At 50.2% G+C, this 13,371-nt stretch overlaps 1 protein-coding gene across 2 annotated transcripts; it reads left to right on the top strand.

The window, feature by feature from the left end:
* Positions 1-692: 692 nt before the first annotated feature.
* Positions 693-12,839, top strand: LOC120679089 (plant UBX domain-containing protein 2-like). Of its 2 annotated transcripts, XR_005676966.1 has the most exons (4): positions 693-1,682; positions 10,451-10,729; positions 12,187-12,597; positions 12,629-12,839. XR_005676966.1 is itself a non-coding variant. In XM_039960597.1 (3 exons), exons 1-3 carry the CDS (start codon positions 906-908, stop codon positions 12,430-12,432), a joined length of 1,302 nt encoding a protein of 433 aa, XP_039816531.1. In that variant the 5' UTR covers positions 693-905; the 3' UTR covers positions 12,433-12,800. The 2 variants fall into 2 exon arrangements, 1 of the variants encoding a protein (XP_039816531.1); XM_039960597.1 differs by having other exon boundaries at positions 12,187-12,800.
* Positions 12,840-13,371: the final 532 nt, after the last annotated feature.

The following is a 13,371-nucleotide window of genomic DNA, read 5'->3' as shown; positions in this document are numbered from 1 at the left end:
ACTTTGCTCGACATATCTGGCCATACAAAGACTTCATTTTAATTAATCTAATATCTACAAATATACTATGCCTTCAATTATAACCACTAATCCGAACCTTAAGTGCTTACAATAATAAAAAATACTAATCATAAAATTAAACGTACAAAAAATCTGGAATGACAAAGTTGAGAAATATTAGTTACCTGCAGTTCGGATCCAAAATCCTGTAGGGCTTCGCCGGTTTTTTTACCTCCCTCACCCCTCCTCTCTCCCTCTCCCCCCTCTAGATCTCGTGGGTAGAAAATGAGGGCGCAGAGGAAAGGGGCGAAGTTTTATATTTGAGGAGGGAGCATGCCACCCCACTGCCGGGCGGCAGGCCCCCTGCCGCCCCACAGTGGGGCGGCAGGCTCCCTCCAAGGACCTCTGTGCAAAATAAATTTATTTTTATTTACATATAGGTCCCTACCGCCTCCCTGCCGGACGGTAGGCCCCCTGCCGGACGGTAGGGGTCTAGAACTGTAAAACTTAAAATCAAAAATATATTTTTGTAATTTTTTTTGAAAAATACAAAAATAAAAAAGACGCGGAACCGCCAGGTTTGCCGGCCCGCCTCCGGTGACCCTGTCCAGCGAAGATGCCTTGGCAGCTAAGCACAGCCCCCCTCAAAAAAAAAAAAAAAAGCTAAGCACAGCCAAACAGACGATTTCCCTGCAAGCAAGCTGGATATCCCCTGCTTTTTTATTGCTGCTGCATTTTCTTCCTCGTTTGCTTCGTCCCCGCGGCGACAACCTCTCTACCACGGCCGAAGTCCACTCCGCGTGAGCGCTTCCACGCCTGACGAGACGCCCCAATCCCCTGATTCCCTTCCCGGCACCACCCAACCCAAGCGTGCTCCTCCTCTTCCTCCGCCGCCGCCGGCCGCGATGATGAAGGACAAGATGAAGGATTTCATGAAGAAGGTCACCTCGTCCGGGACCCCCTCCTCCTTCAAGGGCACCTCCCACGTCCTCGGCTCCGGCCCCTCTCCCTCCTCCTCCCACCCCGCTTCCCGCCCCACAAACCCTACCCCTAACCCCAGGCCCGCCCCAAAGCAGCCATCGCCGCCTCCCCCGCCCGCGCCAGCCGATTTCACCCCCTTCACGCCCCTCATCTCCTCCTCCTCCCGCCGCCCCGACGCGAACGGCGCCGCGCCCGCACCCACCGTCGCGTGCCCGAGCTGCGGGGACGCGTTCCGGTCCGAGCTCGCGGTCTCCGAGCACCTCGACGGGTGCCTCGCGTCGGCGGGGGGCGCCCGCGCGCGCGCCGCCGCGTACCTCGCCGCCGACCCGCCCCCGCCCGCGGCCGCCGTGGAGGTGCTCAAGCGCCTGCTGGGCAACCTGCTCCGGGAGCCCGGGAGCGACAAGTTCAGGCGGGTGAGGCTGGGGAACCCGCGGATCAAGGAGGCCGTGGCGGACAGGGAGGGCGGGATGGAGCTCCTGGAGGCCGTCGGGTTCCGGGTCGGGGACGAGGGCGGGGAGCTCTTCGCGGTGATGGACGAGGTGCCCGGGGACGCGAGGCTCAGCGAGATCAGGAGGGCTGTGCTCTTGCTCGAGAGGGCACACCCCTCGGCATCACCAGCTCAGGTGGAGACGGACTCCAAGGAGAGCTGCAGCAATGGGGTTGGTGGGCAGGAGGAGGCCAGCAAGACCATTGATCGACAGGTGAGCTGGTGTTCAGTTTCATACAGCCTTCAATTTGGTTTCAAGTTAATTGGCTAGTACGTACACTCCCGTCAATAAACTGACTCAATTTGGTAGTTTCATTTGCTTATGGTATGCCATTTCTGCACTGTTTTTCATGTACCACTAAGTTTGTGCTTGTTTCGGGTGTACAGATGCCTTGTAACATGGTTAGCAGATATAGAAATTACTTATAAATAGTTTAAACATTGAAGATTGCAAAATAGAAGCATGTACTTAAAACTTAGTATGTATTTTACCAAATTTATCACCATTTCTTCAAGGTATTATTGGGATATTAGCTATAAATTGAAAAGGCATGAGACACATATTAACCAATATTCTGCACTTTGTTGGGGATTAGAAATGGCATGTGGAACTTACTGATATGTGACGTACATTCATTTTAGTTCTCTGACATTCATGTTTACAATGTTGTTGATTATTTATGATGTTTCTTATTTATTTTGTGAAGTAAATTGTAGGATCTGTTTATATTGTAACTTGCAGTCTTGCCATGAGCCGGTGGAGTGACGTGATTGTATTTTTGCCTGTGCTTATCTTCGAAATGCATCAATCAGACATTAAAATGAATTCCAAAAGAGTAAAATTCCAATATGTTTCTTGGTACACCGCTTATTAGGGATCAGGAACGTGAGGAACCAAACTGTACATAAGAGTATAAAACATGGCCCTTTACTTTCACATTCATGTACGGAATTTGGCGCTTTTCTCGATGTATTCATGATGTTTTTGTCATTTATTCATATCATGTTTCTTCATTTGTTATTCCCTCTGATTCCAAATGTAAGTTGTTTAGTACATCGGTACATTCTCAATATCACACTTTGACTTACAGTATTTACATAAAAGTATACTATTTTAATTAGAGAAGGTTACATGTTATGAAAGCATTATACATGATGAATATAGTAACATCAACTATATGTTGTCAATCTATGTAACTTTTCATATATTGATGACCCAAGTTAAAGAAAATTGACTGACTGGAAAATGACCTACATTTGGAATTGGTGGGAGTACATAAGTTAAGTTTGCGAATGTCATTGTGTGTTGCCAGAAATTTGTGAATAAAATTATTCTAGTACATAATTTAGGCTATTTCAGTTTGATATGAGCTTTAATTTGTCTGTTCCAACATAATCAACTGCGTGGCGGAACCATGGGGGGGTGCCACCAGGGGTAACGGCACCCTGTAGCACGTGAGCAACTTTGTGAGAGCTGCGTGGGCGTTTCCATTTTCCAAAGCTTAGCAAGCTAAAACATATGTCAGCACTTAACCTCTAACATCATGTATGTATTGTAGCACTAGGGCAACAACCAACAAATCACCAAACATGCACGTAGCATGTGTCTTTGCGTCTTTCTGGTCGATGGAGTGCACAAATAATTAATTAACGGTGGAGGAGGCGAGTAACGTCTTAGGTCTAGGCAGCAGCACCCTGCAGCAGCTAGTAGGCGACTGGCAGCATCGCAACACCTGGCATGCGCAAGCCCAGAAGCAAACCCCTGCAAGGCCATGAAACACGACACTTTCCATCAGTCTGCCCAAATTTGTTTTTCGATATGATATATGCTCTCTCAATGCAAGTTTTGACTCCGTAGTGTAAAATTACTAGCTGTTAATCTTGTAAGGAAATCATGGTTAACTCTAAAATGGAGTAGGATGATGGTTGATTCTTCTAATAAAAGGAATCATATAGTTGATGATGCACTAGAGCTGCAGGGCATAATGTATAATTCCTTTCCCTTCATTTTGATGTCATCCTACAAGTAGAAAGTCTCAAAAGAATCTTCTGTGTAACATAAATCTTAACCTTTATGTACCCAATGCATGCGTAAACATTAGAAGAATGTTGAAAACACACCTTATATGCTCTTTATAATAAACACCACCATATAGTATGAAATATGCCCCCCCCTCAAGTTTATTTCCTGCTTCCGCCACTGATAGTCAGTTTTGCACAATTTGGTAGTTCGTTTTGCTTAATTTGTAACGTTTCTGCATTTACTTAGATGTACTACCTGTTTCAGTTGTGCACATGGGTTGCTAACTTCGTTATGAGATAGTAATTATGCATGATAATATAAACATATACCAGTGTAAAATTCTAGAAGCATGTACCTAAACACATAGTATGTATTTACCAAAAATGCCATCATTTCTTCGAGGTATTAGTGGAACATTAGCTATAAACTTGAAAAACATGATATACGTATAAAAGCCAATATACTGCACCTAACATATATTAACCAATACACTGCACTTCATTTGTGATTAGAAATGTGCATATGGGACTTACTGATACATGACGTGTGGTCCTTGACATGGTGACATTCAAGTTTATGATGTCATTGAATCTTTACGATGTTTCTCATTTTACTTACTGTTCTGCCATGGAGGCATGGACTACTGGCTATTGAATCTTTGATATGTATTAATATTGAACTGAATTCCAGAAGAGTAACATTGGCATTTATTTACCCCTCTTCTATGTTGATTAGAGATTAAGGATATGAGGACCTAACCTACATAGCCCTTTTCTTCAACATTAATGTCTTTTTCTCAAGATGTTCATGATGTTTTAGCAAAGGAGCGTCAATGGTTGGTCTTTGGGATCAACTAGGTGCTATTATTATCTAGTCAGGTCGTTTTCTAAATGAGTCTAGCGCATTTGATGTTAATCTTGTGAAGTGTTGGTATGGTGTTCTACTTGTTACTCGTTCTGTTGTAATGAAATAATATGCAGCTCCCCTGCGTATTTGAAATTTTTTTTTCACTGATTTGATATAATGTTACTTCATTGAGCACTCTTCATTTTTACACAGCTTCTCAGGTTTGTGAATGTTATTACATGCTGCCAGAAATATGTGAATGAGTTTCTTCTGTTGCTTCCTTCCTGTTTATTTTCATGAATAAATCACAGATCAACATAAGCAAAAAAAGAAAAGAACCTGGCTAAAATTGCACAAAAAACTGACATGCCATCTACTTCAATGGATCTTTTTCTTTCTTAATCTTCATTCAGACAAATTGTTCTACTTCAACATGGAAACATGCGACTTATGCCCTTAACTGAGTATCTTGGTTTTCATGATTGAATCTCATGACATGTCCCCATGTTGGGATAAACATGCATGTTGAGATAGCACACTTTGAATAAGAGATTCTGAATTGATATGTTCCTCACAGTTATATATCCAGCATTTCCAGTATCCATTGGAATTAGCTATTTATTAGGACCATGCCACTGCCTGATACTGTAAGAGAGGTAGGAGAGAATAATTGCTTGTATTCCTCCAAACCCTAGAAGGGTGGGATATATAGTTCCTATATATAGGCCTCTAGATGGGCCTCTAGATACACCAACACCCCCCCCAGTCTGAACTACCGGCGCAGCGGTGTTCAAGACTGGACAACAAGAAAACTAACATCCCCCCGCAGTCTGAACTGCCGACGCAGCGGTGTTCAAGACTGGACAAGAAGAAAGTACAAAGGGCAAATACCCCCCCGCGGCCACAACTAGCCACCTGCTACGTTGAGGCTGGAGCGAAACTCCGAGAAGGTCGAGGAGGGTAGTCCCTTGGTGAAGATGTCAGCAAACTGGGAGGTGGTCGGGACATGGAGTACCCGAACATCGCCGATTGCGACCCTGTCGCGCACGAAGTGCAAGTCAATCTCCATGTGTTCCGTCCGCTGATGCTGGACGGGGTTGGTGGAGAGATACACGGCGCTGACGTTGTCGCAGTAGACGAGCGTGCTCTTGGCGAGCGGGCTGTGGAGCTCCGCCAAGAGCTGTCGTAGCCAGGACGCCTCCGCCACGCCGTTAGCAACAGCACGGTACTCTGCCTCGGCACTGGAGCGGGAGACAACCGGCTGCCGCTTGGACGACCAGGAGACCAGGTTGCCGTCGAGGAAGACGGCGTAGCCGGAAGTGGATCGACGAGTGTCCGGACAGCCAGCCCAGTCAGCGTTGGTGTAGACAACCAGCTCAGTAGAGGACGAGCGGTGAAGAACCAGGCCGAGGTCCAGGGTGCCACGGACGTAGCGGAGGAGACGCTTCAGCGCAGCAAGGTGTGACTCCCGGGGATAATGCATATGGAGACAGACCTGCTGAACCGCGTAGGTGAGGTCCGGCCTGGTGAAGGTGAGGTACTGCAAAGCGCCGGCCAGACTCCGGTAGGCAGTAGGATCAGCCACCGGATCACCCAGATCAACAGACAGCTTCGGCTGAGTGTCGACAGGGGTGGAGTAGGGCTTGCAATCAGTCATCTCAGCCCGCTCCAGAATATCAAATGCGTACTGCGGCTGGTGAAGGAGAAGACCAGACGAGCGAGGCTCAACAGTGCCCAAGAAGTGGTGGAGCTGACCCAGATCCTTCATAGCAAACTACTGCTGCAGAGAGGATATTACACTCTAAAGCAATCGCTGACTGGAGGCTGTGAGCACAATGTCATCGACATATAGTAGCAGATAGGCAGTCTCATCCCCACGGCGGTAGATGAAGAGAGACGTGTCAGACTTGGCCTCGGTGAACCCCAATGTCAGCAAGAACATGGCGAACCGAGAGTACCAAGCCCGAGGAGCCTGCTTCAGACCATAGAGAGACTTGTTGAGCCGACAGACCATATCCGGACGACTCGAGTCCACAAATCCCGTTGGCTGAGAGCAGTAGACAGTCTCTGACAGAGTGCCGTGAAGAAACACATTCTTCACGTCCAGCTGGTGCACAGGCCAAGAGCGCGAGAGCGCAAGTGAGAGGACCGTGCGCATCGTAGCGGGCTTCACGACTGGATTGAAGGTCTCGTCATAGTCCACACCAGGCCGCTGTGTGGATCCTCGGAGAACCCAGCGAGCCTTGTATCGCTCCAGTGTGCCATCAGCCCGACGCTTATGCGTCCAGATCCACTTGCCAGTCACCACATTGCAACCAGACAGACGCGGCACGAGATCCCACGTCTGGTTGGCAAGAAGAGCCGCGTACTCCTCTTCCATCGCGCGACGCCAGTGAGGATCCGCCAAGGCGTCGCGGACAGAGGAGGGTACCGGAGAGACCCGTGGCTCGCTCTCTGTGGCGGAGAGAGTCGCGGCCTGAGATGCCCTCCGCCGAGTCACCATAGGATGGATATGCTGAGGATCCCGATGGATGACTGGCGGGTGGTACACCGCCGGCTCGGCTCGAGAGGGAGCCAGTGGCGGCGGCGGCGGCGGCGGCGGCGACGACGACGACGGCTCCGGTGTAGGCGCTGCAGGAACCTCCGGGCCAGGAGGCGGCGCCAGTGTCGGCAGCGAACGACGCCGGTACACCTGCACCGGCTGAGCATACCACGCAGGTGCAGGGAGAGGCACCGGGGTCGCGCGTGGCGCAGCAGGAAACACCGGGTCCGCGCACGGCACGACAGGAGGTCCGGGGGCCGCGCGTGGCGCGATCGCGGGCACTGGGGCCGCACGTGGCGCAGCAGGGATCACCGGAAGCGGCGCCGGTGTGCCGGGAAAACCTGCATGGAAAGGACGGACAGGAAAAGGTTGCTGAACCACCGGGCCAGTCGGAAGCAGAGACTCCAGCTCGGGGTCAGGAGAAGGTGTGGAGGAGGTGGAGTAGGGGAAATCTGACTCGTCAAAGACGACGTGTCGGGGGATCAGGACGCGGCGAGAGGTGATATCAAAGCATCGATACCCCTTGTGGTCAGGGGAGTAACCAAGGAACACACAACGAGTCGAGCGGGGCGCCAGCTTGTGAGGAGCAGTGGCGGAGGTGTTAGGGTAACACGCACACCCGAAGACCCGAAGATGGTCGTAGCGAGGAGGGGTACCGAAAATAACGTGGTGTGGAGTGGGAGCAGGACAAGTAGTAGACGGAAGACGGTTGAGCAAGTAGGTGGCCGTGTGGAGGCTCTCAGCCCAGAAGCGCGGGGGCAGAGAGGCCTGGATCAGAAGGGTGCGCACGATGTCGTTCGGCGTGCGAATCATCCGCTCAGCCTTGCCGTTCTGAGGAGAGGTATACGGACAAGACATACGCAGCTGAACACCCCGAGAGAGAGGAAGAAAGAATGGGAGGTGGAGTTGTCGAACTTCCGCCCGTTGTCACACTGGACGGCCTTAACGGTGAGGCCGAACTGAGTGGACACCCAGGCAAAGAAGTGGAGGAGGGTGGGGAAGGTCTCAGACTTGGCGCGCAAAGGAAACGTCCAAGAGTAGTGCGAGAAGTCATCAACCACCACCAGATAGTACTTATAACCAGAAAGGCTAAGTACAGGAGAGGTCCACAGGTCACAGTAAACAAGATCAAATGCATGCGTCGCATGCGAAGAAGAAGAAGAAAAAGGGAGCCGAACATGACAACCGAGCTAGCACGCAGGGCAGAGGGGCTCAGCAGAAGCCCTAGTACCAGGAACATTGGCACTATGACTGAGCTGAGCCAGAACGTCGCGACCAGGGTGACCAAGACGGCGGTGCCAGGTGGTGGAAGACGGCGTTGCGGCAAAAGCGGCAGACCAAGACGGCCAGGGCGAAGAAGAAGGCGAGAGTGGTGCAGCGGAAGAAGGAAGGCGAAGGGTGTAAAGGGGCCCCGTGCTGTCACACTGGAGTAGCGGACGCCGGGAGGCCGAATCCTTTACAGTGATGCCAGAAGAATCAAACTCGATGGAACAAGAATTGTCAGCTATAAACTGATGAATGAAAAGAATGTTATGAACCATCTGAGGAGCATCAAGGACATTGGAAAGACAAAAGGAGCCAGGAGCAGAACCCACGGCTGTGATAGGAAGGCAAGACCCGTCACCAACCATGATGGAAGAAGGACAAGAGGGGTGTGGGGGTCGGACAGAAGAGAGGATACCGACATGTGGGGTGGTGTGGAAGGAGGCACCCGAGTCGGCGATCCACTCGGTGCTGACCGGCGGCGTCTGCCCCATGGCGCTGAAGGACTGCGCGAACAGGGGAGCAGCAGCGGCGAGCATGGCCGCCGGCCGGGGCTGAGGCCGAGCACCCCCCGCCCTGACCCTGAAACGGCCACATCGGGATGCGCCCTGGCCATGGGGCGCTGAAAGATGGCCAGGGCGTACCTCCAGGAGCAGGAGTGGGAGCCGGAGTTGGGGTCAGAGTGCCCCGACGGCCTCCACCAGTACCACCAGAGGTAGCGCCACCAGCACCACCACCACGTCCGCCCCCGACGACGACGCCCGTGGCCTCCCCCACTCCCTGTCTGGCCAGTGAGAGGAGCACCAAGGAGGGGGTCAGTCCGGGATCCAGATCCAGAGGACGGAGCCTGGTGGGTCTTGACGGCGAGGAGGGCCGCGGCGAGAGCAGCTTCGGCCGTAGCAGTGCCGGCGGCGATCGGATGCCTGCTGAAGGCGGTGGCGGCGAACGGCGCGTCCGCGGGGGCATCCCGAACGCAGGCCACGCGGCGGCGAGGGAGGCAGCGGCACGCGTGGGGTCTCTGGGCGCGACGGCATGCGCGGTGGGCGCCCGCACGGCGGGCGCGACGGCCGGGAGCGCCGTGTGCGCGGCCACGAGCAGCGCGAGCGCGGTTACGGGCGGCGCGGGCGCGGTTACTAGCAGCGGCGGCCGTGGCCCAGGGCGCGCCAGGCCATGAGCAGGGGCGTCGGCGGCGGCCCAGTGCGCTGCTGCGGGAGGGCGCGGCGGCGCTGGCCCAGACCCGGTCCAACGGCGGCGCGGCGACAGGAGCTGGTGGCGCCGGCACAGCAGGGGCTTGCGTGCCGGGAGGGGCCCCGCCCGCTGCTGGAGTCAGCGCGACGGCGACGTAGGGCGCCCGCGAGGCTCCCAGAGCAGAGGGGGTGGCGCCTAGAACAGAGGATGAGCCGGCGGCCGGAATCCACGCAGAAATAGGGGAGTTGCCGCCGGGAAAGGAAGAAAGAGGAGGAGGGGCGGCCATGGCGGTGGCGTAGAAGAGGGAGGGTGATGCCGGCCGGCCGGCCATGGGGCCAGCGGCGGCGTCGGTAAAGGTGACAGCAGCAGCAAAGTGGGGAAGGGAAGGCGGCGGCCGGCCAGCCATGGCGGCGGCGGCGGCTAGAGGAAGGAGAAGCTATCTGATACCATGTAAGAGAGGTAGGAGAGAATAATTGCTTGTATTCCTCGAAATCCTAGAAGGGTGGGATATATAGTTTCTATACATGGGCCTCTATATACACCAACAGATACATCATTGATATGTTTGACCAGCAAAAATGTCAAGAACTCAAGACACTTGGCTATCTATGTTGAAGTATAAGTGAATTGCCCACCTCAACCTAAGCTTTTGGGTTGAATTGGTTGGTGCATGCAACTCAATATGGTATCAGGGCCAGAGTTCGCAAGTTCGAATCCTGGCAGGCATAATTAAATAAAATAATTGCAGCCGACTCCAATTTTCACGTTTGAGGCCTGGTGGAGCCTACACGTGAGGGGGAGTGTTGAAGTATAAGTGAATTGCCCACCTCTTCCCATCACCTTAAGCTTTTGGGCTGAATTGGCTGGCGTATGCAAAACTCAATAATCAGTGTGACCTATAAATATGGCTAATATTTATCCGTTTGTCATTATTTTTGCTCAGAGGCAGTGTCAGTTATAACAGAGTATCATTTTCCTGATTACATGCTTTGTGTCAAGTAAATATTAGTAAACCTCAAATAATTCAGAACTGTTTTTTCAATATACATTTTCTTGTCTTCCTAGTTATACATTATTAGGATGCAACTTATTGAGGTGCTATCCTTTGCCCACTTTGCAGATTCGGGTATTCTTCTCTGTTCCTGGGAGTTCTGTTGCAGGTAATGATGTACCAGATTCTTTTTACAATCTTAGCGGAGAGGAGATAAGAAATGAAGCAAGGATGAGAAGGGAAAGGCTAGAGCAATCTCGACTGCTAATTCCAAAATCTTACAAGGAGAAGCAGGCATTGGCTGCTCGACAGAAGTATAAGCAAGCAGTCATCAGAGTTCAGTTTCCAGATAGAGTGATTCTTCAGGGTGTATTCCTTCCAGGAGAGGCCACTGGTTCACTATATGAGGTACCATGCTTGTTTCTTTTGATGATTTGTCATGTTTTTTAAGTATCCATGTTTTCTTGATTTAGTATCCACTATTTTAAGTATCAATGTGCCTGAACCTTGAACTTATTTCTTTCGGGTTTCATCTCTAGCATACCCCAACTTGCTTGGGAAAAAAGGCTATGTTGATGTTGAAGAATCCACTAATGTTCCGTTGTTGATAACATACTAAAACATGTAAATATACTGAACATGTGTACTCTTTGAACTGTACATCATTTGGCAATTGGCGTGATTGATTCCATTGGTTCTAACTTCTTTAAAACAATTTATTTGGCATTAGTGGTAAAAGTTGTATCCTGGAAACTGTGACCTCTAAAATGAGTTATCTGTGGAGGGATGAATCAGATAACAACTGGGGTGTTTTGTTTGAGGAATTGCTTCATCGTATGCTAGATTGATCCAAGATGGCATCATCGCATAACTTTGGAAGGATGATGACCACATTCTTTGTTTTTCTACCAATACTTTGTTTATAACTCATATAAGATATTGATGGACCAACTTATCAAATCATTACGATTCGTTCAGAGTTGGATTGGTGAACCATCCAGTCATTCACCATTTGGATCCGTAAATCAAACACTTATAAAACTTGTAATTGGGTCTCACCATGGGCCTCAATGTGAGTCTTAACTTTAAAGACTCCATATAAGTCAATATAGGAGTTACAGTGATAGTGGACTGTTGATAAAGTTGTCTCGTGGCTCACTTTCAATTTCAAGTTCCTTTTTCGCTGTCCAATTGGTTGGATCCTATGTGACCAAGCTTTGCACACACACTCAATTGTCCCAGACCTTACTCAGCGCATTCACTTCCTAGGTTGCACAAGATCCACATGTGGAACCTGTTTGTCTGAGCTTTGTAGCCTCTACAGTCATTTGACTTGCTGAGGAATCCTCATGGTAGTGCATGGTGTGTTATTTTTTTGTTGTTTGTTGTTTTTGGGTACAGTACTTGACTAGGTCAGGTACACATGATGTTCAAATTTCACTCCTGGCAAGCCTTGCTACAATACACATGCTAGTATCAACATGGTTTATTTCTTTTTATCTGATATGCATTGAGCATCCCACTTGTTATTATGTAGGCTAGCTTATTTTTGTAAAGAAGTGTTGTAACTGTTTCCTGTACATCATGTTATGTTGTCACCCTTTCTACTTGAAACCGTCTGTTAATGTATAACCTTGTATCTTATGCATGCCATTTTCTTGTTTCCAAGCTTCGATAGTCTGCTGTTGAAGACTTGCAGTCATCATAGGTTAGCTTGTTTCTGTAGGAGTCCTGTAGCTGTTCATCATTTTCATGCAGCAAGCTGAGCTAACTCTGTTTAAACCAACATTCTTGCATTGACTGTTTGAACCACACTACTTGTTGGTTTGTAGCACCTGACTGATGTACTGTTTTGCCTGATGCAGTTCGTCGCATCTGCTCTGAAGCAGCCAGGTTTGGAATTCGAGCTCATCTGTCCAGCTGTTCCTAAGCCGCGCGTGGTACCTCATTTCCCAAAACCAGGGGAGCGGGCACGCACATTGCAAGAGGAGGACCTGGTACCTTCCGCGCTCCTCAAGTTCAAGCCCAAGGAGACCGATTCCGTCATGTTCACCGGTCTGCTTGACGAGCTTCTCCAGGCCAGCGAGCCACTTCCTGCTGCATCACAATGAACTGTGCGTATAGAAGTTAATTGGTTGGTCGTCTGACTTCCATTGCCCGCGAACTGATTGTTGTCGATTCTCCTTTAGTGGTTCCGTTACATCAGACTTAAAAATGGGTTGTAGCCAACAGGATTACTCTAGTCATACTGCATTATACATACTGTATTGCCTGACGCACATAGCGGCAAGGCTGCTCAGGAGCTCGTAAGGCCCATGCTGAGGTGGATCTTAAGTGGGCCGGGCTCAAATGTAAAGCTACAATAAAAGTACATGGAAAGAACATTAGTTAGGTTGTGCGAACACTGAATTTGTCCGGGCTGCCAAAAGGCTGGTCCGTTTCCGTCTTGACATGGCTGCGTATTCGTTGATGATTGCAATGTTGTTACTTTAATAGTAAGATTGAAGATACTTGCCTTTCTTCTGTTTTAGAGTACTAACATGGGCTGCAATACCGCTGTTCTTTCTTGCCATCGCCTTTGCGCCTGCTTTGCCTGGTGTTTCTGCCTGCGTGACACACATGAAGGGTACGGTCTGTTCTGATTCGTGCTGCATGGCTGCACGGTGAGACGGACTAGGAAAAAGGGGTAAACGGGCGGCACGTGTCCGTTCGTTGGTACGTGAAGCCTTACCTACGAGTAGTAGGTGCAGCATCACGGCCATGGCCAATGATAGAAGAGTAACATGGCATGCGAAGTCCGTGAACGCAAGCAGTGTCGATGGCCGCACGCACGCGCATCAAACCACCCACCACGACTTTGGCGTCAACCTTTCCAAAGGCCCAAACCAAAACCACACACAATCTCGGTTGGTATAAACTAATAACCGAGCAAGCATGGCAAGTTGCAGCCTGATACTTTGATTGGTACTACTAGACTAGAGGATGATGACTTTTTACTCTGTCCAGGGGCAGCTTGGCCCTCACATTTCCCTGCACCACCGCAATTATTG

The sequence above is a fragment of the Panicum virgatum genome, chromosome 2K (assembly GCF_016808335.1).
Source record: "Panicum virgatum strain AP13 chromosome 2K, P.virgatum_v5, whole genome shotgun sequence".
Lineage (NCBI taxonomy): Eukaryota > Viridiplantae > Streptophyta > Magnoliopsida > Poales > Poaceae > Panicum > Panicum virgatum.
The sequence above is the reverse complement of the archived record's forward strand: the minus strand, read 5'-3'. Positions and strand labels throughout refer to the sequence as shown.